At 44.5% G+C, this 24,284-nt stretch overlaps 1 protein-coding gene across 2 annotated transcripts in view; it reads left to right on the top strand.

Moving 5' to 3' along the window:
- PALM (paralemmin) overlaps positions 1 to 24,284 on the top strand; it is a 264,993-nt gene that overhangs the window by 196,819 nt on the left and 43,890 nt on the right. For both annotated transcript variants that reach the window (XM_075352808.1, XM_075352799.1), the window contains exons 2-3: positions 8,288 to 8,333; positions 16,579 to 16,659. In XM_075352808.1, coding sequence (XP_075208923.1) covers positions 8,288 to 8,333; positions 16,579 to 16,659 — 127 coding nt within the window. The remainder of the gene's footprint in view (positions 1 to 8,287; positions 8,334 to 16,578; positions 16,660 to 24,284) is intronic.

Below are 24,284 nucleotides of genomic sequence, written 5' to 3'. Positions count from 1 at the left end.
GGCCTCCGTGGGCTTGTTCCACCAAGAATACCGGGGTGGAGGAATCTGGCCGCACTAACGGGTATGGTCCCCAGGCAAAAAGAAGAGAGACATGTCTTTTAGCAATCCGATGGCCCGGGTGATTTGTGTAGGCACCCGAGGCCACAACCTGCCACCCATCTTCTGCAAGGGAGGCTTCAAAAGAACCACGGTCAGCCACCCGATAGTCAGAGCTCAGTGGCAGAGGCGCAGGATATTCCAGTGAAGGTCAGCGCTGGAGAGACGGCCAGGAGAGACACATTGAGGGGTGCACCGGTACTGACCCTTGACCTGTTTGGGATCGGCGGAATCCTGACACACCACGGGGAAGCCGGTCAGCTGCAGTTTTTGGAACATACTGTGAGTAAACATCTTGACTGCGAAGCCTTGTGTTGTATGCTTCTTCCTACGCCCCATCCACTTCCATCATAGACTTTCATAACGGTTGCCCCAGGGTCCCGCTCCACCTGTGGGGAGCAAAAATACCTCAGCTGCCATAACACCGTCCCCGGAGGTCCCGTTTAGAAGCGGCATCCTCATAGCTGCAAAAACCACAGGTGGCGTCATGAACTTCATCTTATCCAAAAATACAACTCCCATCATCATCCTCACTTTATTATTGAGACACCACCAGGGTCACGTAGCCGAGCACCACCACCGCTGACATCCCCGGACTAGTCCGGCCCGGTTCCAAGTGCCTCTGACCCTGGGGCGGGCGAGTCACGTCCAATCTTGGGCAAGGGCATCCTTGAGCTGTCAGTATGATGATGCTTAGTTCAGTCTTCCAAACAGAGGCAGGGGTGTGCTGAGCTGCCCAAGATTGTACAGCTGAACTATCCATCGCCATATTAACAGCTTAGCATGCCCCTGCCCAAGATTGTAGAGCTGAACTATCCATCACCATATTGGCAGCTCAGCACTCCCTGGCCCAAAACTGGACAGCTGAACTGAACTGTCAGTCATTATGTCCAGACACACCACTGGGAGGAATATTGAGAGATGTGGATGAGTAGCTCTGAGGACACAATAATGACCACTACAAGGTTATAGATTTTAGAAATCGATGGTTGTTAGCTTGTGACTGTACTAAATATACTTCAAGTTGGAGATAAAATCATAGTTGATTGGCAGCACATCTACCCTTGTAAACAGAGGTTGTAAAGTATTTCATATGATCGTTCATACAAAGCAATTGGAACATATGAAAATAAGTAAATTAGTTTCAGTCAACTTGCCATATCCTTGTTTGCCTCTTGTGTTAAAGGAGCCTTAATAAACATTTCTTGCAAGATAATTGTAAACAAGCATTGTTAAAAATGTTTGTTTCATGATTATCTTGTCATGTAAACATATCGTCATTCTCAGCAGTTCATTGTCCTATGCAAACAGGACATGCACTGCCGAGAGCTATGGTAACTTATGAGCTAGTGATGGGTCGGTTACGATCTTTCCGAGACAAAGAGCTGGTTCCCTGCTTGTGAATGAAGGGTATTGAGAGCCACTAAATTATCTTAATGGCTCTTGGTAGAATTAAAATTCTGGTGTTCAGCAGAGCAAACCCAACCCACTCAAACAAATTAGGTCCCGCGTGGTCGGGGTTTTAGCCACATTAACGTCATCTTAAATATGTGTTCACCTGGGAAGAACACATTTTATAGGGATCCATTTAGGATCCAAAGAGCTGGATCACCAAAAAGAGCAAGACTGCCGATCACTATTATGAGCACTGAGCATCTAGTATAAGTCACTCATTGCACATCATTTACTTTCGTCTGTCTATGTAAAAAAGCATTCATACAACAGTTTACTGTTACTGATCGGTGGTCTTATGGCACCGAATGTGTAAACAAAAGAATTTCACAGTCCAGGTAAACTGGCCATGGGTCTCCTGACCTAAGCTCAGCAGCCTCATAGGCATTTATATAAAGTTTGGGTCAGGAGCCCCACAGTCAGTCCTTGCATCTGCACAGAGACAATGAATGTTACATGTGTGAAGCCAGTCTTACCCCATTCAGTATGCCCATACTCCCCACCGTCCTGACTCACTCCTGCAGTTCACTGCTTTTGTCATGGCTCCCCCTCTCAGTTCAGTGAATAAATTAACTCAAGAAGAGCAGTGTATAAATTAAATTCTCATCTGCTCTGGTTTCCCACAACAGGACTACAACTCAGGAGTTTGTGAGCGCTTTGTCTACCATTGAGCCACTGCCTGTACTAAGAGGCATAGAAGGATTTGGTAGTCTTGACCTGTATTGCAGGCAGAGAAGCCAGAAGCAGATTATACAGCTACATAGAGATATACAGTGCCTTGCGAAAGGATTTGGCCCCCTTGAATTTTTCAACCTTTTCCCACATTTCAGGCTTCAAACATAAAGATAAAAATTTTAATGTTATGGTGAAGAATCAACAACAAGTGGGACACAATTGTGAAGTTGAATGAAATTTATTGCCTTATTTAAACTTTTTTAAAAAATAAATAACTGAAAAGTGGGGCATGCAATATTATTCGTCCCCTTTAAGTTAATACTTTGTAGCGCCACCTTTTGCTGCGATTACAGCTGTAAGTAGCTTGGGGTATGTCTATTAGATTTGCACATCGAGAGACCGAAATTCTTGCCCATTCTTCCTTTGCAAACAGCTCGAGCTAACTGAGGTTGGATGGAGAGCGTTTGTGACCAGCAGTTTTCAGCTCTTTCCGCAGATTTTCGATTGGTTTCAGGTCTGGACTTTGACTTGGCCATTCTAACACCTGGATATGTTTATTTGTGAATCATTCCATTGTAGATTTTGCTTTATGTTTGGCATCATTGTCTTGTTGAAAGACAAATCTCTGTCCCAGTCTCAGGTCTTTTGCAGCCTCCAACAGGGTTTCTTCAAGAATGGTTCTGCATTTGGCTCCATCCATCTTCCCATCTTCCCTGTCCCTGCTGAAGAAAAGCAGGCCCAAACCATGGTGTTACCACCACCATGTTTGACAGTGTGTTCAGGGTGATGAGCTGTGTTGCTTTTATGCCAAACATATCGTTTGGCATTGTGCCCAAATAGTTTGATTTTGGTTTCATCTGACCAGAGCACCTTCTTCCACATGTTTGGTGTGTCTCCCAGGTGGCTTGTGGCAAACTTTAAATGACACTTTTTATGGATATCTTTGAGAAATGGCTTTCTTCTTGCCACTCTTCCATAAAGGCCAGACTTTTGCAGTGTACGACTAATTGTTGTCCTATGGACAGACTCTCCCCACTCAGCTGTAGATTTCTGCAGTTCATCCAGAGTGATCATGGGCCTCTTGGCTGCATCTCTGATCAGTCTTCTTCTTGTTTGAGGTGAAAGTTTGGATGGACAGCCAGGTCTTGGTAGATTTGGTATGATACTCCTTCCATTTCAATATGATTGCTTAAACAATGCTCCTTGGGATGTTTAAAGTTTTGGAGATCTTTTTGGAACCAAAAATGGCTTTAAACTTCTCCACAACAGTATCACGGACCTGCCTGTTGTGTTCCTTGGTCTTCATGATGCTATCTGCGCTTTAAACAGAACACTGAGACTATCACAGAGCAGGTGCATTTGGCTTATATTTATCATCATCCGTCATTTAGGAAAACATTGGATCATTCAGAGATCCTCAGTGAACTTCTGGAGGGAGTTTGCTGCACTGAAAGTAAAGGGGCCGAATAATATTGCACACCCCACTTTTCAGTTATTTATTTTTTAAAAAAGTTTAAAATAAGCAATATATTAGGTTCAACTTCACAATTGTGTCCTACTTGTTCTTCACCATAACATTAAAATTTTTATCTTTATGTTTGAACCCTGAAATGTGGGAAAAGGTTGAAAAATTCAACGGGGCCGCAAACTTTTGCAAGACACTGTACAGTTAGGTCCAGAAATATTTGGGCAGTGACACAAGTTTTGTTATTTTAGCTGTTTACAAAAACATGTTCAGAAATACAATTATATATATAATATGGGCTGAAAGTGCACACTCCCAGCTGCAATATGAGAGTTTTCACATCCAAATCGGAGAAAGGGTTTAGGAATCATAGCTCTGTAATGCATAGCCTCCTCTTTTTCAAGGGACCAAAAGTAATTGGATAAGGGACTCTAAGGGCTGCAATTAACTCTGAAGGCGTCTCCCTCGTTAACCTGTATTCAATGAAGTAGTTAAAAGGTCTGGGGTTGATTACAGGTGTGTGGTTTTGCATTTGGAAGCTGTTGCTGTGACCAGACAACATGCGGTCTAAGGAACTCTCAATTGAGGTGAAGCAGAACATCCTGAGGCTGAAAAAAAAGAAAAAATCCATCAGAGAGATAGCAGACATGCTTGGAGTAGCAAAATCAACAGTCGGGTACATTCTGAGAAAAAAGGAATTGACTGGTGAGCTTGGGAACTCAAAAAGGCCTGGGCGTCCACGGATGACAACAGTGGTGGATGATCGCCGCATACTTTCTTTGGTGAAGAAGAACCCGTTCACAACATCAACTGAAGTCCAGAACACTCTCAGTGAAGTAGGTGTATCTGTCTCTAAGTCAACAGTAAAGAGATGACTCCATGAAAGTAAATACAAAGGGTTCACATCTAGATGCAAACCATTCATCAATTCCAAAAATAGACAGGCCAGAGTTAAATTTGCTGAAAAACACCTCATGAAGCCAGCTCAGTTCTGGAAAAGTATTCTATGGACAGATGAGACCAAGATCAACCTGTACCAGAATGATGGGAAGAAAATAGTTTGGAGAAGAAAGGGAACGGCACATGATCCAAGGCACACCACATCCTCTGTAAAACATGGTGGAGGCAACGTGATGGCATGGGCATGCATGGCTTTCAATGGCACTGGGTCACTTGTGTTTATTGATGACATAACAGCAGACAAGCGTAGCTGGATGAATTCTGAAGTGTACCGGGATATACTTTCAGCCCAGATTCAGCCAAATGCCGCAAAGTTGATCGGACGGCGCTTCATAGTACAGATGGACAATGACCCCAAGCATACAGCCAAAGCTACCCAGGAGTTCATGAGTGCAAAAAAGTGGAACATTCTGCAATGGCCAAGTCAATCACCAGATCTTAACCCAATTGAGCATGCATTTTCACTTGCTCAAATCCAGACTTAAGACGGAAAGACCCACAAACAAGCAAGACCTGAAGGCTGCAGCTGTAAAGGCCTGGCAAAGCATTAAGAAGGAGGAAACCCAGCGTTTGGTGATGTCCATGGGTTCCAGAGTTAAGGCAGTGATTGCCTTCAAAGGATTCGCAACAAAATATTGAAAATAAAAATTTTTTTTTTGGGTTTGGTTTATTTGTCCAATTACTTTTGACCTCCTAAAATGTGGAGTGTTTGTAAAGAAATGTGTACAATTCCTACAATTTCTATCAGATATTTTTGTTCAAACCTTCAAATTAAACGTTACAATCTGCACTTGAATTCTGTTGTAGAGGTTTCATTTCAAATCCAATGTGGTGGCATGCAGAGCCCAACTCGCGGAAATTGTGTCACTGTCCAAATATTTCTGGACCTAACTGTATATTGCATCTCTATGTATGTGAAGGAAGAAGTCAGATTCTTTTGTTCCTATAAAAGTACTATAAAGAAATGAGGAAAAAAAAAATGAGAAAAATAGAATTTTATTTTCACCCCCCTTGGAATCAAAGCAGCAATTTTCAGACACATTACAGCAGCACTAGCTGCTGAGGAATAGGATCTGCTGACATCAGAGACAGGATTTTGTATAAATGAACCTGCATTACTGCCTCTGACTCCACAAAGAAGCCTGTAGAGAAAAAACCCACCAAAACTGCACAGTTCAGCTGCATCTGTAGACGCTCAGAGATTTTATGATGTCTTATCCAATTTGCTTGGACATTTAGTTTGTGTTCACATGTAGCGTAAATGCCGGGTTTTTGCACATAAATTCTGCTGTGTTTAATTGTCCAAGCAAAGTGGATGTGATTTCATGAAGACGCCGATGAACTCTGTGGTTTTGATGCTTTTATTTCTCTAGAGGTTTGTAAGCTTCAAAAAACGCATGTAAAAAACTGCAGTTACTTTTCTAAGTGCAGAATCAAAGCTTTTCTGTACTATAAAAACACTTAAAAAATACAGATTCACATCTGCACCAAAAACGCAATAAATAATGTGGAAAAGGCATAAAAAATGCAGCAAAGATGGAATAATCCAAGAAAATTGTTATTGTTTCATTTGGTGCGGACAGCGACAGAAAACAAAAAAACACAGGATTTATGCGGACTTATACGGCCAGAGGCCTGTTTCACACATTAGTGAAAAACACAGATGTTTTTCACTGACGCCACACGTGGGTTGTTCATGGGCAATCAGTGATACGTGATTGCACATGGAGATATACTCACCTGTCCCGGCTCCTGCTGTCCATGGTGCTGAACTCTTCGGTTCTGCTGTGTTTCCGCCCCCGCTGCAGCTACTTCCGGGTCGGCTGTGCCTGCATACATGAATATGCATGAGAATAAGCAGCCGGCTCTGAAGCAGCAGCATGCAGAGGTCGGAGACAAGCAGCACTAGAGAAGGGGAGTTAAAAATTCTTTTTATTTTCAATGTCTGTGTTTTTCTGGTACGTGTTTCATGGATCACACCATAGTGTGGTCCATGGGACATCAGTGATGCCAGAAAAAAAACAGACATGTCTTCGTGCAGCAATCACGGACACGCGTGTACGCCGCACGGAGATACGGTCAGTGGAAAATCATTGATGTGTGTGCAGACCCATTGATTATAATGGGCCTGCGTATGTCCGTGATTCTGGTATGTACAAAAACTAGCACCAGAATCATTGACGTGTGAAATAAGCCTTACAGACACCAAAAAGCAACATGTGAGGCCACATAAAGATGAGAAAGTTCTGGCTGATATGACAATGAATGAATGAATGAATGAACAGTCCAGGGCATCTGCTGAATGTCCTTCACTGTCAAGTGGGTGTGGTTTGGGGTGTGGTCAAAAATTTGCCGCAGCGCGCTACGCGTGCCGCATACTTTGACTCACTTTCTGTTCTTCAAAAGCCGGGAGGTATGAGTGTGCCCATTTAGGTTAGTTTCACAAAACAATGTTTTTGGTCCGAGTTCTATCTGTCAAAACATGGACAACACTCTGAACAATGTTATTCCATGGCTCAGTGGAGATGAGCATTTTTGTTTCACTGACCAAATCTGTGTGTGAAAAAAATTACAGCGTGCACCAGTTTCTTCCCGTGTGTGGGATCAGGCTCACTCATTCAAGTTTTTGGGTGTATACAAAAAAAACAGATGCTGTACGGAGCCACTGTATTGCATGTTTTTATACGGATAGGACACATTGCCATTCTGTAACATTGGAAGCTTTAAATGATCTGTAAATCATTAATAAGCAGATTTTCTACAAAATGCACTCAGCCATATTTTCTGGATAAAACAGTGACGATTTTTTTATATGGTTGTGTGAACGTAGCCTAATAGTGACAACTAGATGAGCATTAGTTAGTAGGTTTTGTTATACAAAGCAAAAAAGGTTAAACCCCCCTCACTTCCTTTCCCATCGCTGGAATATGTAACTGAGAATACTTCTCCAAACCAGTGTAAATGCTGATGAGTCCCTAGTACTCCTGCAATTGGAAAACCTAGTCCACAATGATCCTGATATAGCGGAAGACCACCATAAGACTGAAGGATATGTGTTTCATCAGAACAAAGAGGAACACTATTGAAGATTTACTGGGCTGTAAAGAAAGAACCCATAGCCGTGAATAAGCTAATGGGCCCCTGGAGAGCTGGGGCCACACTGCCATCAATGTGGCTCCACTGATGCTGCCCACTGTTACTGCTGCCCTCTTCCTGATGAATGGAAGTTATTTTATACCCCAGCACAATGAACCTTTTATTGGATCAGCATATTGGGTGCAAATTCTTCAGCTTCTGTTCTGCATTTACGACGGTTTATTAAGAAAGTATTATGCTGGTTATTCCATAATTACTCCACCACTGATCAGGATTTATTGTACTTTAAAGCTTGAATGAATTAGTGTTTTGTCTGGTGGAAAGTTTTTTTCTAATGTATCATTTTTAATTATGAGAGTATATTTTTTTTATTTTCTTGTGTCAGTATATAATGTTGTCCTTAGATTTACTAAATCTAAAAATAAAATAATAGGGACTGTCTTATAGATCTGTTTGTGCTTTATAAATCTGCTTTATTCTACCATACATGTAAAGTTATTTTATTACTAATCTGACATTCCTACTTTGTTGTTTTTTTTTCAGGATTACTGAATCCCAAAGTCAGCAGGACAGATTGCAACTGATAGCGGTGAGTTCCATATGCTTTGGTTTCCAAAATTAGAAATCAGCAACTAAAAATAGGTACAGTCCTGCTCGTCACTGCTCTTTGTTGTGTTGTAGTGCCATATTGTAACCTGCAGATGTCACTGCCGCTTTACGTCATACTCAGTATCCCTTTCATACCACTGGAAAATGTGCAGATTTCTTCTCTAACCTAATCTTTATTACAATGGCTCAGTCTACCTAGATACACTTCATCTCCTATTAGGCCAGGTGCACACACTGAGTATTTGGTAAGTTTTTTTAACCTCAGTATTTGTAAGCCCAAACCAGGAGTGGGTAATAATGCGGAAGTGATGCCTATGTTTCTATTATACATGTCCTCTGATTGTTCCACTCCTGGCTTAGCCTTCCAAATACTGAGATAAAAACTCTCTAAGGCTATGTGCATACTTTGCGTCGAGGTAGTTGCAGTTCAAAAAGCATCCTCTGGCAGAAAGGACAATGCTTTTGACTTTAAAAATGCATGTAAAACGCAAAGAAAGTAACCTATGCGTACCTTGCGGTTTTCATGAGTTTTTAGTGCTTTTCCGGTGCTTTTAGAAACGCTGCAGTTTTGTATTAAATTGAATGGATGGGAAACGCAGCCAAAATGGCAAAAACAATTGACATGCTGCTTCTATAAACGCTGAGTTTTTGCCCAAATTTATGCAAATTAAACGCAGCGTTTTGAACAGCAAAGTGCGCACAAGAAAGCTCAATGTCCCATTGATTTTGCTTGAAAAGCATAACGCAAGCATTTTAGCATGAAAACGCTGCAGTTGAAAAAGCAGTGGAAAAGCAGGTAAAAAAGCAAAGTGCGCACATATCCTAAATGCTCAAGATGTACATGTCACGGTGGAGAACCACGGGAACAGCGAAAGGAAAACCCTGCATCTAGGGAAGCGGGAGATGATGACCCCTGACCAAACCTACAGCTGAGCGCTGTGTTCCCTCACCATCCTAGATAAGTACCGCACATATGCCCAGAGCCGGATACCGGGAAAGCACATAAACAACATATCCCCAGATATATCAGGAAAACATTCAGAAAAGAGCAACAACAATCCTACAGATGAATGCAAGCCGTCTGCTTGCATCCAGAACTTGTGAATGAACTGAATATCATCAGCACAAGTTCAGGGAAAATGAGAGTATTTAAACCAAGGGGAAATAAAGATGATTAGTAGGTGAAGGGAATGTGAGCTCCACTGGGTCTTAAAGGGAAAAGGATGAAAACCCAGCAGAGGAGATATCTAGTACACTGAATACTGACAGCAGGAACAATAGAAATTCAGGGAACATTTTGTGCAGTCAAACGCTGTGGACTTCTGTTGCTGGACATCACACAACTGTCTGTCACCCATGACAGCACATTGTAACGCCTGCCTGGATCCACAGACTCAGATGGGCTGTAATGGGGAGGCTAGAGGGAAGCCACTCACCAAGCAAGACCCCCAGAACCCTGAAACCCTTTAACCCCTCTACAGGGATTTGGAATTACACAGGGAACTGGAGATCACTACCTGTGGAAGGCTGCAGTCCGATGAGAGTAGTAGTCAGGCAGGGTCAAACCAGGAATTGCGGAACAGGGACAGAATCGGCAGGCAATGACGTAGTCAGCAAACGTAGCAGAGGTCAAATCCGGGTCGGGCAGTGAGGTACAGAAACAGTAGGCAGGAGGGTAGTCAGAAAACACGCAGAAGTCAACACACAGGAATCACCAACAGAATAGGACGTAACAGGAGCCAGGAAAATCAGAACTATCTCTGGCAGTGGTCATGTGACAGGAGGGGGAATAAGAAGGGTGTGGTGTCTTCCCATTGGCTATAGCTGAACGCTGGCAACTTCAGCTGGAAGACACATGCCACCCACAGTCAGCCAGCGGTACTGCAGATTCCAAGCTAACCCAGCCCAGTGGATGATCGGAGCCTGCGCCCACCGCTGGCATTGACTCCTCTCCCATCACCAGCACCATGCACGGCAGGAACACGGCGTCGCCTGGCGATCGGAGCAGAAGTCGCTGGAGCAGACTCCGGCGGTGACGTAACACACATGGTCTAATAGAAACACGGGCACCACTTCTGCATTTTTTTTACCACTCCTGGTTTTGGCTTACAAATACTGAAGTTAAAAAAAACACCAAGTACTCAACTTGTGCCCGTGGCTTTAGGCACCTGTTGAACCATGGGGCAGCTGAGCTGTTCGGATTCGGGCGGTCCGTTCCTCGAGGTTTCCCGGACCCGGGGGCACTGTCGAACAGTTTTAAATGAAAAATAAGAATAAAATCCGACTACGCCACTCGCGGTTTGCGGCCAGGGATAGTATGGCCGCCGCTGCGGGTTCCCACTGGGGATTATGGATGGGGGCAACGTGGATGGTGGAGCCCTCTGCGAGCAGGACTTTTCCCTAGGGGTAGGTGAAGAGTTAATGTGGAGGCGCGCGGCAATGAAGCAGTCCAGAGAAACAGGGCAGTTTGATGGGTTTTACTCACTGGATTCACACCCTGGGGACGTACTGGATCCCAGGTGAGCCCCTGTCCCTGATATTTGTGCCTGCCGACCTGGTGCCACTCTCCACCTGTGCACTCTGGTGTATGTAGGTCCTCCCTAGCTTGGAGAACTTGGAGGTCTGGGTCCTGCCGCAGGCAGCTTGAAGTATTTAAGGGAAAATGTCCTGCTCCCCTCTTTGCTGCTGATGCCTCGGACGTTAGTGGTGGCAGATGAGTCCTGAAAACCCACCCGCCTGGCAGAGTTAACAGATGGCTTGAAGTCCTGGTCTGTTCTGGGATCTGCAACCCGTGCGTGCAAAGTACTATGAGCCCTGGATGTCCACCCCACATGATCCCTCTTTCCTTGGAGCTTGCTCTATCGCTCTGCAGCTACTTTCCTCCTCTGAGTGGCTGTTCTTTCTCCTCAGGTCTTTGCAGTGTCTTTACTATCACTCCGCTGACTTTCTTACTCCTCACTTTCCTTTCTGGTTCCTTCCACTTTCTCTCTGTGTCTCAAGAGTCTCTGGTCTGTCTTGACTCCTTTCTTACTACTCCTCTCCTCAACTCACAACCTTCCTCTTTCACTTCCTTTCTGAGACTGCCTAGCCACAATCCCCAGGTCACTTTGTCCTTCCCCAGGTCTGGTCTCTTCCTCCTCAGTTGGCTGCCTGTCATCTAACAGTGCCCAGACCTGTCATCTGGCTAAGTGAGTCTCCCAGCCGGGTACAGCCAGTGTAAATGTCCTGGTGTGCTAGTGTGTGTGTAGTGACTGGCACAGTCATGTTGGACCCGAGCTGTTACCTTGTTGTTACCTTGTTTTTGTGACACCTGGTTACCGCAGGGGCATCACACACCCTTCACATGTCCATGTTTCCAGTACATGTGGTATCTATTTCTTTCACAGACACCACACGTACCTATTATAACCTATCACCATAGGTGATAGGTAGGGATGAGCAAGTAGTGAAATACACAGACTCGCTATACTCGTAACGAGTAGGTCTTAATACTCCGGTACTCGTTACGAGTAGCGAGTCTAATGCAAGTCAATGGGAACGGCGAGTAATTGTCTGGGGGCTGAGTAAAAGACCACGGGGGGGCTGTAAAATAAAGAATACAGTGAATAATAAACATTGTCATTATACTTACAGGTCCCGCGATGCGTCGTGCAGTCTCTGTCTCCCGCCACTTCTGCTTCCGAGTCCATTCATCACTATGCCGCACGGTAAACAAAGGACCTTCCATGACGACATAGCATGTGACCAGTCACGTGTGAATGTTGTATTATCTCATTGGCTACAGACCGGTCACATGGTTATGATGTCATGCTAGGTCCGGTCAGTGCATCTTGCCGGTACGCGGTGCTCGCCCAAGCATCTCAGTACTCAGTATACTCGGTGAGCGCTGTGTACCGGCGAGATGCTCGGGCACACGCTCGGCTCCCCCTCCCTGCATGTCGGCGCTCTTTACAGAGTCAGCCCACATGCAGGGATCAGGTGATCGGAGATCACCATTGCTATAGTAACCCGCTCTTTAGGTTACTATGGCAACAGTGGCAGCGGTGACGTCACCGCTTACCAACCCACAGCCTTTGCTCACTCATTGAGTTATTAGACTGCACGGGGAGGAGCAGCGTCTTCCTCCCCGTGCATTCTGATATAGCAGAGCTAGATGGGTTGAAGACATAAGACCAGGATCATGGAGGGGTGAGAGGGAGTAATAAACATGGAGTCCCTAAATGTGTCTGTGTATTTATTTCTAATAAAGTATTTTTCTCTGTGTGATGTCTTTTTTTAACCCTTTATTGGAGATTCTTAATGGCCGGGTCAAACTTGGCCTGACATTAAGAATCTCGGGCTTTATACCAGCTGGTAAAACAAAGCTGGTATTAATCCCTTATTACCCAACGTGCCACCCGACACCAGAGCCGCTGAAGAGTTGGATGCAGCTCCAGAAGATGGCGCTTCTATGAAAGAGCCATTTTCTGGGGAGGCTGCGGACTGTAATTTGCAGAGGGGGGGCCCAGAAAGCTTGGGCCTCCCTGCGCTGCGGATTCTAGTCCCCAGCTGCCTAGTTGTAAGTGGCTGGACACAAAAATTGGGCAAAGCCCATGTGTGTTTTTTGTTTTATTAAAAGAGCCTTCCAGCTAATACATAGAATGAGCCTGATAGTCAATAAAACAGTGATGGTGAGCAGTGAAGGGAAGCAGAACAGCACTGGATCCCACAGATGACATCAGTAGGTGAGAATATGAACTCAATAATACAACACTACATGGACATATACACACATAGTGAAAAATTAAACTTCATGTAAGTGCTGTTTTAACTTCTTAGCAATGCCATACTTTAGCATTCAGGCAACCCTTGGCACTTTAAATATTCACTCCCCAATTAGTGATAACAATCAGTCAAATGCCCATTTGGGAAACAGTTTGCAATTTAATACTTTTGCAGAAAAAATATAACCTTATTTGCATTGTGTTACCATGTCATGAGGACAATGACATTTTTATTATTCCACTAACTGAGCAGCAAGCTGGAATTTTGGCAGATGAGCCATAGTTCTCATGGGTACCTTTTGGGGTCCATACAAGGCATATAAGTTTTTGATCAGTTTTTATTTGTAAGGTGTATTGTACAAAAACCCCCCAGCAAATTTGGGATAAATTATGAAAGAGCAGTAGTAATAGTAATTTCAAGGAGCAAAAAAAGGCACTAATGATCTAACGATTCTACTCTGCGCATGAAGGAGCAGTTAAACGAAAACCGATCGGCTTATATGTAGCCAGTCAGCGGACGATTATCGACCACAAGTTTTGAAATGTAAATCCTCCGTAGACCATGTGCACACCTTGAGTATTTGGTGAGTTTTTACTTCAGTATTTGTAAGACCTCGTGCACACGTTCAGTATTTGGTGACTTTTTTCCTCAGTATTTGTCAGGCCATGTGCACATGTTTAGTGTTTAGGGAGTTTTTTACCTCATTATTTGTAAGGACACATGCACACATTGAGTATTTGGTGAGTTTATTCCTCAGTATCTGTAAGCCAAAACCAGGAGTGGAACAATCAGAGGAAAAGTATAATAGAAACATGAGCACCACTTCTGTATTTATTACCCACTCCTGGTTTGAGCTTACAAATACTGAGGTAAAAAAATCCCCAAACACTGAATGTGCACGTGGCCTTACAAATAGTGAGGTAAAAAACCTCACCAAATACTCAATGTGCGCACGTGGCCTAAGGCTGTGTCTGCACTGTGCGTTTCCACCTGCTTTTCAGCTGCTTTTCAGGTCCGTTTTGAACTGCAGCGTTTTCATGCCAAAAGGCATGCTTTTTGATTTTCCAGCAAAGTCTATGGAAAATAACTTTATTCTTTATAATTTCAGTAATTATATGTGTTCCTTTTTTTCCCCTTTTTTCATTTGTGTTTGACTGTTTAAACTTTATTTAGCAGTGTCGTTCAAAACGCATCTTTCCAAACGCAATGGAAAAGCATGTAAAAAGCGCTAAAAACGCGGCTGAAACGCGGTAAATATGCATGCGTTCTTAGCGCTATTTTGTGGTCAAAAGCAACTTAGGCAAAATCAATTACTGCCAGAAGGTGCGTTGTGACATGCGTTTTGGACGACGCAAAGTGCGGACACAGCCTAAGATTCCTAATACTGTGTATAGAAACTTGTAATTGGTAACAAACAGTGTAATAACACAAGGTGTGTTTTAGTGTTGTACCTCAACAAAAGTAAGTAGTAACACTGAAACGTCTATGAAAAAATTATACAACTAAGGTATCGAATATAATGGCCATTATTTGCACATACTGTAATTGATAAACCAGTACATTTTATTGAAGTCTACAAACATTACATTCTTGCTGAAAAAGCAAACATAAAACAAATTCCAATACTTACTACAAATGGTGCGGGCCCAGCTCCTGAGCCTGCATCACTGCTGTGCTATACAGTTACAGCGCTTGATGCTAACTACATAGCACCAATGCAATAAATGTATGGCAGATGGTGCCAAGAAGTTAAAATGTATTGCTTGTCAAATAAAAATCCTTTTCATCTATTGGGTTGGGTTTTCATAGGGCATTTGTATTCTAATTTTAATTATTTTTACACAAATTGTGTGTAAGGTATCAACAGAGCCCCTTATGCCCAGGAATTTTCAGTTACTGTGGCCCTTACCCCCCCCCCCCCAATAAAAATTATGCAGTCACCATAGCCATCCCCTTGGAATTGTGCATTTAAGGCTAAGGCGGGCTTTGCACGCTGCGACATCAGTAACAATGTGTTACCGATGCTGCAGCGATAGTCCCGCCCCTGTCGCACGTTCGATATATAGTGAAAGTTGCCGTAGCGATTATTATCGCTACGGCAGCTTTACACGCACATACCTGCCGTGCGACGTCCCTCTGGCCGGCGACCCGCCTCCTTCCTTAGGGGGCGGGTCGTGTGGCGTCACAGTGACGTCACACGGCAGGCGGCCAATTGAAGCGGAGGGGCGGAGATGAGCAGGATGTAAACATCCCGCCCACCTCCGTCCTTCTCATTGCAGCCGGCGGCAGGTAAGGTGAAGCTCCTCGCTCCTGCGGCTTCACATACAGCGATGTGTGCTGCCGCAGGAGCGAGGAACAACATCGCACCTGTCGCTGCACCGGCATTTATGGAAATGTCGGAGGCTGCAGCGATGATACGATAACGACGCTTTTGCGCTCGTTCATCGTATCAAAAAGGATTTGCACGTTGCGATATCGACTGCGACGCCGGATGTGCGTCACTTTCGATTTGACCCCACCGACATCGCACGTGCAATGTCGCAACGTGCAAAGCCCGCCTTAGATCACATGAGCGTATATTAAAAAAAAAAACAAACATCCTTTTTTCTGCATGAAAATCCGATGATTTTACTACCTATGTAGTCATCTGTGTCACTGTGTGTCATGTGTTTTTATACATCAGTAGTAAATAAAATTTACAAGATGTTAATAATGGCAATGTGTCAATAAAAATCAGATGATGTACGGAATATTCGTATGGGATCTCATTCTTTTTGGTGCAAGTACTGCTAAACCTGCACTGTTGTTGTGATATGCTCAGTATCCGGTCTGACAGATATACAGAAAGCAGTTCCTCAGCAGTGCTCTTTGTCAGCCAGCAGTCTCTGACTACTGGACCAGCAAAGCAGAAGAAAAGTATACTGACCAGCAACTACTGCTTCACTAATCAGCTCCTGTATGTCTCCTTACCTCTATGTGATCTGCAAACCAGTGCCCCAGCTCCCTGCCTCATTGGAACAGCTTCCCCTACCTGAAAGATGGGAGTATTGCTATTAAAGGGAATATGTCAGCAGGTTTTTGCTAGGTAATCTCTATGTTAAAACAGTAAAAAGTAAAAAAAAAAATAAAAAAGTAAAAAATATAACCCCCCCCCACAAAATTTTAAATCACCCCCCTTTTGCCCCCTTGAAAATAAAACAATAAAAAATACACATATTTGATATTACTGCTTTCAGAAATGTCCTGCAAAAAAAAAAACCCTCATGTGGCTATAGTGACAGAAAAGTAAAAAAAAAATATGGCTTTTGGAAGAATGGGAGGAAAAAACTAAAGTGCAAAAACGGAAAGTGGCCATGGTGTGAAGGGGTTAAATATGTATTTCTTACCAGCCACTATATCACTTCATGGAATCTTGATTGTACACGATGACATTAATCCAATATATTCATATTTTTCCTCAGGAAAAAAGACGACGTCAGGTAGAGATTGAAAACAAAAGACGGCAGCTAGAAGATGATAGGAGACAGTTGCAGCACCTCAAAGTGAGTTTATCATTATCTACATGGTCCCAATGTTGGGGCATGCTGGTTGACTCACTTGGAAATGTATACAGCTTTTTCTTCAACTCTTCCCACAAGGGATCAATTGGGTTGAGGTCTGGAGACTGTGGGGGGAAAATCCAGCAACTCTGCTTCATTGTCTTTAAACCATTTCTTCTGCAATCTTGACTTATGCTTTGGGTGTTTGTCCTGCTGGAACACTGTCATCCTTTTCATACCCATAGTAATAGAGTGTATAAAGTAATTTGTCTTGTAGGATAATCACATATAGCTCAACATTGAGACCACCTTCGATCCTGGTCAAGTCTCAAACATCTTTGGCTGTGAAACACCCCGATATCATCAGGCTTCATCCACCGAACTTTACAATTTCTTCAATGTCTTAATGTGTTAGCCCCTTTCTCCCTTGTTTGTTACGGACACATTTGCACTTATTAGAGCCTAGTCTATTGACTTTTACTTCATCGTTCCAAATCACCTGTTATCAATCTTCTACTGTCCACATTCCGTACTTTTTTGTAAACTCAAACCGACGCTTCTTATTATGATATTGAAATTGAGGCTTTTTTACCTTATTTTGGTCCACCATTCCAGACTTGTGTAATGTACATCACAAGGTGCTGACATGGATGTCTGTGATCTCACTATTACGAAGCATACAAGTCACCTCCTCTGCAGTGTTTGTAGCACCAAAACTGATAATCCGTGTTGTGAGCCAACCCGTTGACTCCCGATATTTTACCTGGATGTTGATAGTTTAGCTATTGACTGCATGGACAGACTTTATTTTGTATTCTTCCAATTGTCATAGCACTCACATGATGCAGTTTGGCATTTTTTTCGGCCGAGAGACCGCTACCAAGATTTTCCAAAATTTTGCAAGAAAAGAGCTGGATGCTGCTCTTTTCTTGGAAAATCTTTTTCATGGCTGCTCCTTAATTCGAATCATTGACTTTTCGCTTGGGAGTCAACCAATTAAAACACTGAGATATTAGGGAATGTGAGAACAGGTTGTAATTTGTAGTATACAGGAAGAGAAATAATTTTCATATACCAAGAGCAAAACAGTAACAATGCAGTTGTATAAAAATAATCTTTATAACTAATCATATGCTGAGTAGTTGCAAGTAAAGCTGGGTTCACACTAAACGACAGCGACAACGACGTCGCTGTTACGTCACCATTTTCGGTGACGTAACAGCGACCTTGTAAGTCGCTGCTATGATCGCTGCTTAGCTGTCAAACACAGCAGAAGCAGCGATCATAACGTCGCTGTGTTACATGTTCAGAGAGCAGGGAGCCGCGCTTAGCGCTGGCTCCTTGCTCTCCTAGGTACAGTACACATCGGGTTAATTAACCCGATGTGTGCTGCAGCTACATGTCACAGTGCAGAGAGCAGGGAGCCGCGCGCACTGCTTAGCGCTGGCTCCTTGCTCTCTTTGCTACAGTATACATCGGGTTAATTACCCAATGCATACTGCAGCCACATGTCACAGTGCAGGAGCCGGCGCTGGCAGCAAGGGCGGAGGCTGGTAACCAGCGTAAACATCGGGTAACCAGGGAAAGGTCTTCCCTTGGTTACCCGATGTTTACGCTGGTTACAGCTTACCGCAGCTGCCAGTGCCGGCTCCTGCTCGCTTCATTTCGTCGCTCTCTCGCTGTCACACACAGCGATGTGTGTGTCACAGCGGGAGAGTGACGACGAAAAAATGAAGCTGGACATTCAGCAACGACCGGCGACCTCACAGCAGGGGCCAGGTCGTTGCTGGATGTCACACACAGCGACAGCGACGGGACGTCGCTGCAACGTCACAGAAAATGGTGACGTAGCAGCGACGTCGTTGTCGTTGTCGCTGTGTGTGACACCAGCTTAAGGTTTATGTGTGAGATAGCCAAGATGACTGTCTATAAAATGAAGGTAGTCTCACACTCAAAGCTGTAATAGATGGTGAGATATGGAGCCTGAAAGTAAAAAGTTAAAAACATTATTACCCTTTTGCTTGTCATGTATCTGAACATTTAGAAAAAATCTCGGCATAACCAATGCAGATGAAATTAAAACATGAATGATATATATTATAGTATAATATGTAAGTGTGTGTGTGTGTGTGTGTGTGTAAATTGTTGCATTATCTTTTTAACTTTTTGATCAAGTCTTCTTACCGTACTTGCATGAGGTGTTTATACAGTGGTGAAAGACTTATTTTTTAAAGGGTGTATCCAGGACTTTGTAAGAAAGATAATGTGCCTAAACACTACCAGGCAGCAACTACAGAGCTCGGCATTCAGAGAACAATTAGATCTGTAGTTGTTAAAATATAGATTTTATAAAATATGCAGGAAGCAACCCAGTAAGTGATATATTGCTGGACTCATGATCTCTACCTCTACATCATGCTGCTCTCAGATGGGGTAGGAAAACCTTGGTGACAGATTTTCTTGAACTAACTTCATTAAAGGGTTTAAAGAACAGTGCCGGGCACAATAGGCATTTATTTAGCAACTACCTGCCTGTTAGTGCTTAGGGATATTTTGTTTTCTTTCAAAGTCACGGGTAACCACCTTCAGGGCCGGCTCCAGGTTTTTGTGGGCCCCGGGCGGAAGAGTCCCAGTGGGCCCCATCCACACACAGACACCGATACGAACATATACATATTTAAAGACAAACTCACAAAAATACATATAAACAGACAAATATATACAGTCATATACACTTACAGACACACACACACAAGTCTGCTGCATACAGACAGACACACACACACACAACTCTGCTACATACAGACAAACACATACAACTCTGCTACATACAAACACATACAGCTCTGCTACATACAGACAAACACACACACAAACTCTGCTACATACAGACAAACACATACAACTCTGCTACATTCAGACAAATGCACACAACTCTGCTACATTCAGACAAACACAACTCTGCTACATACAGACAAACACATACAACTCTGCTACATTCAGACAAATGCACACAACTCTGCTACATTCAGACAAACACAACTCTGCTACATACAGACAAACACATACAACTCTGCTACATACAGACAAACACACAACTCTGCTACATACAGACAAACACATACAACTCTGCTACATACAGACAAACACATACAACTCTGCTACATACAGACAAACACATACAACTCTGCTACATACAGACAAACACATACAACTCTGCTACATACAGACAAACACATACAACTCTGCTACATACAGACAAACACATACAACTCTGCTACATACAGACAAACACATACAACTCTGCTACATACAAACACATACAACTCTGCTACATTCAGACAAACACATACAACTCTGCTACATACAGACAAACACATACAACTCTGCTACATACAGACAAACACATACAACTCTGCTACATTCAGACAAATGCACACAACTCTGCTACATTCAGACAAACACAACTTTGCTACATACAGACAAACACATACAACTCTGCTACATACAAACACATACAACTCTGCTACATACAAACACATACAACTCTGCTACATACATACAAACACATACAACTCTGCTACATACAGACAAACACATACAACTCTGCTACATACAGACAAACACACACAACTCTGCTACATACAGACAAACACACACAACTCTGCTACATACAGACAAACACATACAACTCTGCTACATACAGACAAACACATACAACTCTGCTACATACAAACACATACAACTCTGCTACATTCAGACAAATGCACACAACTCTGCTACATTCAGACAAACACAACTTTGCTACATACAGACAAACACATACAACTCTGCTACATACAAACACATACAACTCTGCTACATACAAACACATACAACTCTGCTACATACAGACAAACACATACAACTCTGCTACATACAGACAAACACATACAACTCTGCTACATACAAACACATACAACTCTGCTACATACAGACAAACACACACAACTCTGCTACATACAGACAAACACATACAACTCTGCTACATACAGACAAACACATACAACTCTGCTACATACAGACAAACACATACAACTCTGCTACATACAAACAAACACATACAACTCTGCTACATTCAGACAAACACATACAACTCTGCTACATTCAGACAAACACATACAACTCTGCTACATTCAGACAAACACATACAACTCTGCTACATTCAGACAAACACATACAACTCTGCTACATTCAGACAAACACATACAACTCTGCTACATTCAGACAAATGCACACAACTCTGCTGCTCTGTGGGGCCCACACCCGCGGCTTGGCGGGGACAGCACCCGCGGCACTGGCAGCACCCGCGGCTCGGCAGGGCCCACACCCGCGGCTCGGCGGGTACAGCACCCGCGGCTCGGCAGGGCCCACACCCGCGGCTCGGCGGGTACAGCACCCGCGGCTCGGCAGGGCCCACACCCGCGGCTCGGCGGGTACAGCACCCGCGGCTCGGCAGGGCCCACACCCGCGGCTCGGCGGGTACAGCACCCGCGGCTCGGCAGGGCCCACACCCGCGGCTCGGCGGGTACAGCACCCGCGGCTCGGCAGGGCCCACACCCGCGGCTCGGCGGGTACAGCACCCGCGGCTCGGCAGGGCCCACACCCGCGGCTCGGCGGGTACAGCACCCGCGGCTCGGCAGGGCCCACACCCGCGGCTCGGCGGGTACAGCACCCGCGGCTCGGCAGGGCCCACACCCGCGGCTTGGCGGGTACAGCACCCGCGGCACTGGCAGCACCCGCGGCTCGGCAGGGCCCACACCCGCGGCTCGGCGGGGCCAGCACCCGCGGCTCGGCGGGGCCCACACCCGCGGAATCGGCGGGTGGGGGCATTGGCAGGGGCCAGGGCATACATCCAGGGGGTAGAAGCAGCTCACCGGGGCCTATAATGGGGAGGCGGGGAGGGCACTTACCCGATTAGGTCACGGTGGAGAGGGGGCCCACACAGCGCCGGACAGAAGCTCGCCTCCTTCATCTGTGGGACTGAGAAGGCGGTAGCTCCGCCCACAGGTGAAATTCAAACGAGGATGTCTGCGCGCCTTAAAGTGACGGCGCCACAGATTGCTGCCGAGGACTGCGGTCCCCGGAACTCGGCCGGGGACCGCAGAACTGTAAAGGCGAGTGGGCCCCGGCCAAGGGACAGGAGAACTGACGAGGCCGAGTGGGCCCCCCCGGCTCTCCAGGGCCCCGGCATTTGCCCGGGTTTGCCGGGTGCTGACGCCGGCCCTGACCACCTTAACAAAGCAGCTAGTTCAAGGGAATCTGTCACCAGGTTTATGCTACCCCATCTGAGAGCAGCATGATGTTAGGGCAGAGACCCTGATTCCAACAGTGTGTCACTTACTAGGCTGATAAAATCTCTATTTTGTCTACTGCAAGCCTACTAGTTCTCTAGATGCTCAATTCTGTATAACCACGCCTACACCACTGTTTGGCAGCTTTTATGTACACTGTGCACAGACAGAAAGCTGGCAATCAGTGGTGGGGATGTGAATAAACATAGCTCATAAATATGGAGGACTACATGGCAGCAGGTACAGTGGCTGAAATAAGTATTGAACTCGTCACCAAGTTTATAAGTAAATATATTTCTAAATGTGCTATTGACATGAATTTCTCACCAGACGTCGGTAACTACCCATATAATCCACACAGGCAAGAAAGCAAACCATAGATGTCCAGAAATTAAGTTATATGTAATAAAGAGAAATGACAAAAGGAAAAAGTATTGAACACATGAAAAAAATGATTAAATCTATCAGTAACTAGCTGTAGTACCAAGGCGTTGCTCGCGATAGTAATGGTCTCTCTGTCTCTCTCCCAGTCGCTGTCTCTCTGTCTGTCTCTTTCCTTGTCTGTGTCTATGTCTCTGTCTGTCTGTTTCGATCTCTCTGTCTGTATTTATATCAGTCTATCTGTTTCCATCTCTGTGTCTGTCTGTCTCTCTCTATCTCTGTGTCTGTCTCTATGTGTGTGTCTGTCTGTCTCTCTCTTTCCCCGTCTGTCTCTTTCCCCGTCTGTCTCTTTCCCCGGCTGTCTCTTTTCCAGGGCTGTCTCTTTTCCAAGGCTGTCTTTTTGTCCGGCTGTCTCTTTGTCCGGCTGTCTTTTTCCCGGTCTGTCTCTTTGCCCGTCTGTCTCTTTGCCCGTCTGTCTCTTTGCCCGTCTGTCTCTTTCCCCGTCTGTCTTTTTCCCCGTCTGTCTCTTTCCAGGTTGGTCTCTTTCCAGGTCTGTCACTTTCCCCATCTGTCTCTTTCCACGTCTGTCTCTTTACCCCTTCTGTGTCTTTGCCTGGCTGTCTCGGTGCCCGGGTTGTCTCTTTGCCTGGGCTGTCTCTTTCCAGGGCTGTCTCTTTCCAGGACTGTTTCTTTCCAGGTCTCTCTTTCCAGGGCTGTCTCTTTCCAGGTCTCTCTTTCCAGGGCTGTCTCTTTCCAGGGCTGTCTCTTTTCAGGGTTGTCTCTTTCCCCGGCTGTCTCTTTCCCCATCTGTCTCTGTCTGTCTCTTTCCACGTCTGTCTCTGTCTGTCTCTTTCTGTCTCTCTCTATCCGTCTCTCCACCGACATCATATTACCTCACTCATAAGCTTCTTATACTAACAGTTTATTTTTTTCCTATAGCAACTACTGACAGTTGCTATTAATAGCCTGTAGCTCCCACCTCCATTCAGTTTAATGGAGGCAGGATTTTGGAGAGTAACTGTAAAGCGCGGGGTTAAATTTTCCCCTCAAAACATAGTCTATGACGTTCCCTGAGTCACATGAGGCGTCTGTGCAAAATTTCGTGATTGTAAATGCAACAGTGCGAATTCCTTTAGCGGACATGCATACACACACACATACATACACTGAGCTTTATATATTAGATTTTATAAGCCTATAAAAAGGTGTCTCATTACCAAGGTAACACACAAAAAACATGGATGGATATAACCAGTGAGCTGTCTCAAGACCTTAGCAACCTTGTTGTTAAAATACTGATAACATTGGTTAGAAAAGAATCTCTAAATTACTCAGGGTTCCAGTTAGCACTGCTGGGGCCATAATCCGGAAGTGGAAGGAAGATTATTTTGTCATAAACCGGCCACAACCAAATGGTAGATTTCAGACAGAGGAGGGGAAAAAATTGATGTCCAAGAGCCATGTACCCTCTGAAGAAAGCTACAAAAAGATCTGTTATTAACAGGTACACTTGTACAATTGTATGAGATAAAAGAATAAGTAATGCACTCAACCTCCATTGATTGTATGCATGTTCTCCACACCACTCACTCCATTGCTGAACAAAAAGCATGTTCAAGCAGCACTTAAACAAGCCTGTGAAGTACTGGGAGAATATAGTCTGGTTAGATGAGAACAAAATTGAACTCTGGATGCCATAATATACGTGTCCAGAGGCTTAAAGCCATTGCATATCAGCCCAAAAACACTATACCAACAGTGAAGTTTGGAGGTGTGAACATCATGGTGTAGGACTGTTTTTCAGCATATGGCAAACTTTGCACATTGCAATGGCAAACTTCATGTGATTGAAGGAAGGATGAATGGACAAATGTAGTGAGACATTCTCAATAAAAATCTGCTGAAGATGAAATG

This window comes from Anomaloglossus baeobatrachus, chromosome 1 (genome assembly GCF_048569485.1).
Source record: "Anomaloglossus baeobatrachus isolate aAnoBae1 chromosome 1, aAnoBae1.hap1, whole genome shotgun sequence".
Classification (NCBI taxonomy): domain Eukaryota; kingdom Metazoa; phylum Chordata; class Amphibia; order Anura; family Aromobatidae; genus Anomaloglossus; species Anomaloglossus baeobatrachus.
The sequence above is the reverse complement of the archived record's forward strand: the minus strand, read 5'-3'. Positions and strand labels throughout refer to the sequence as shown.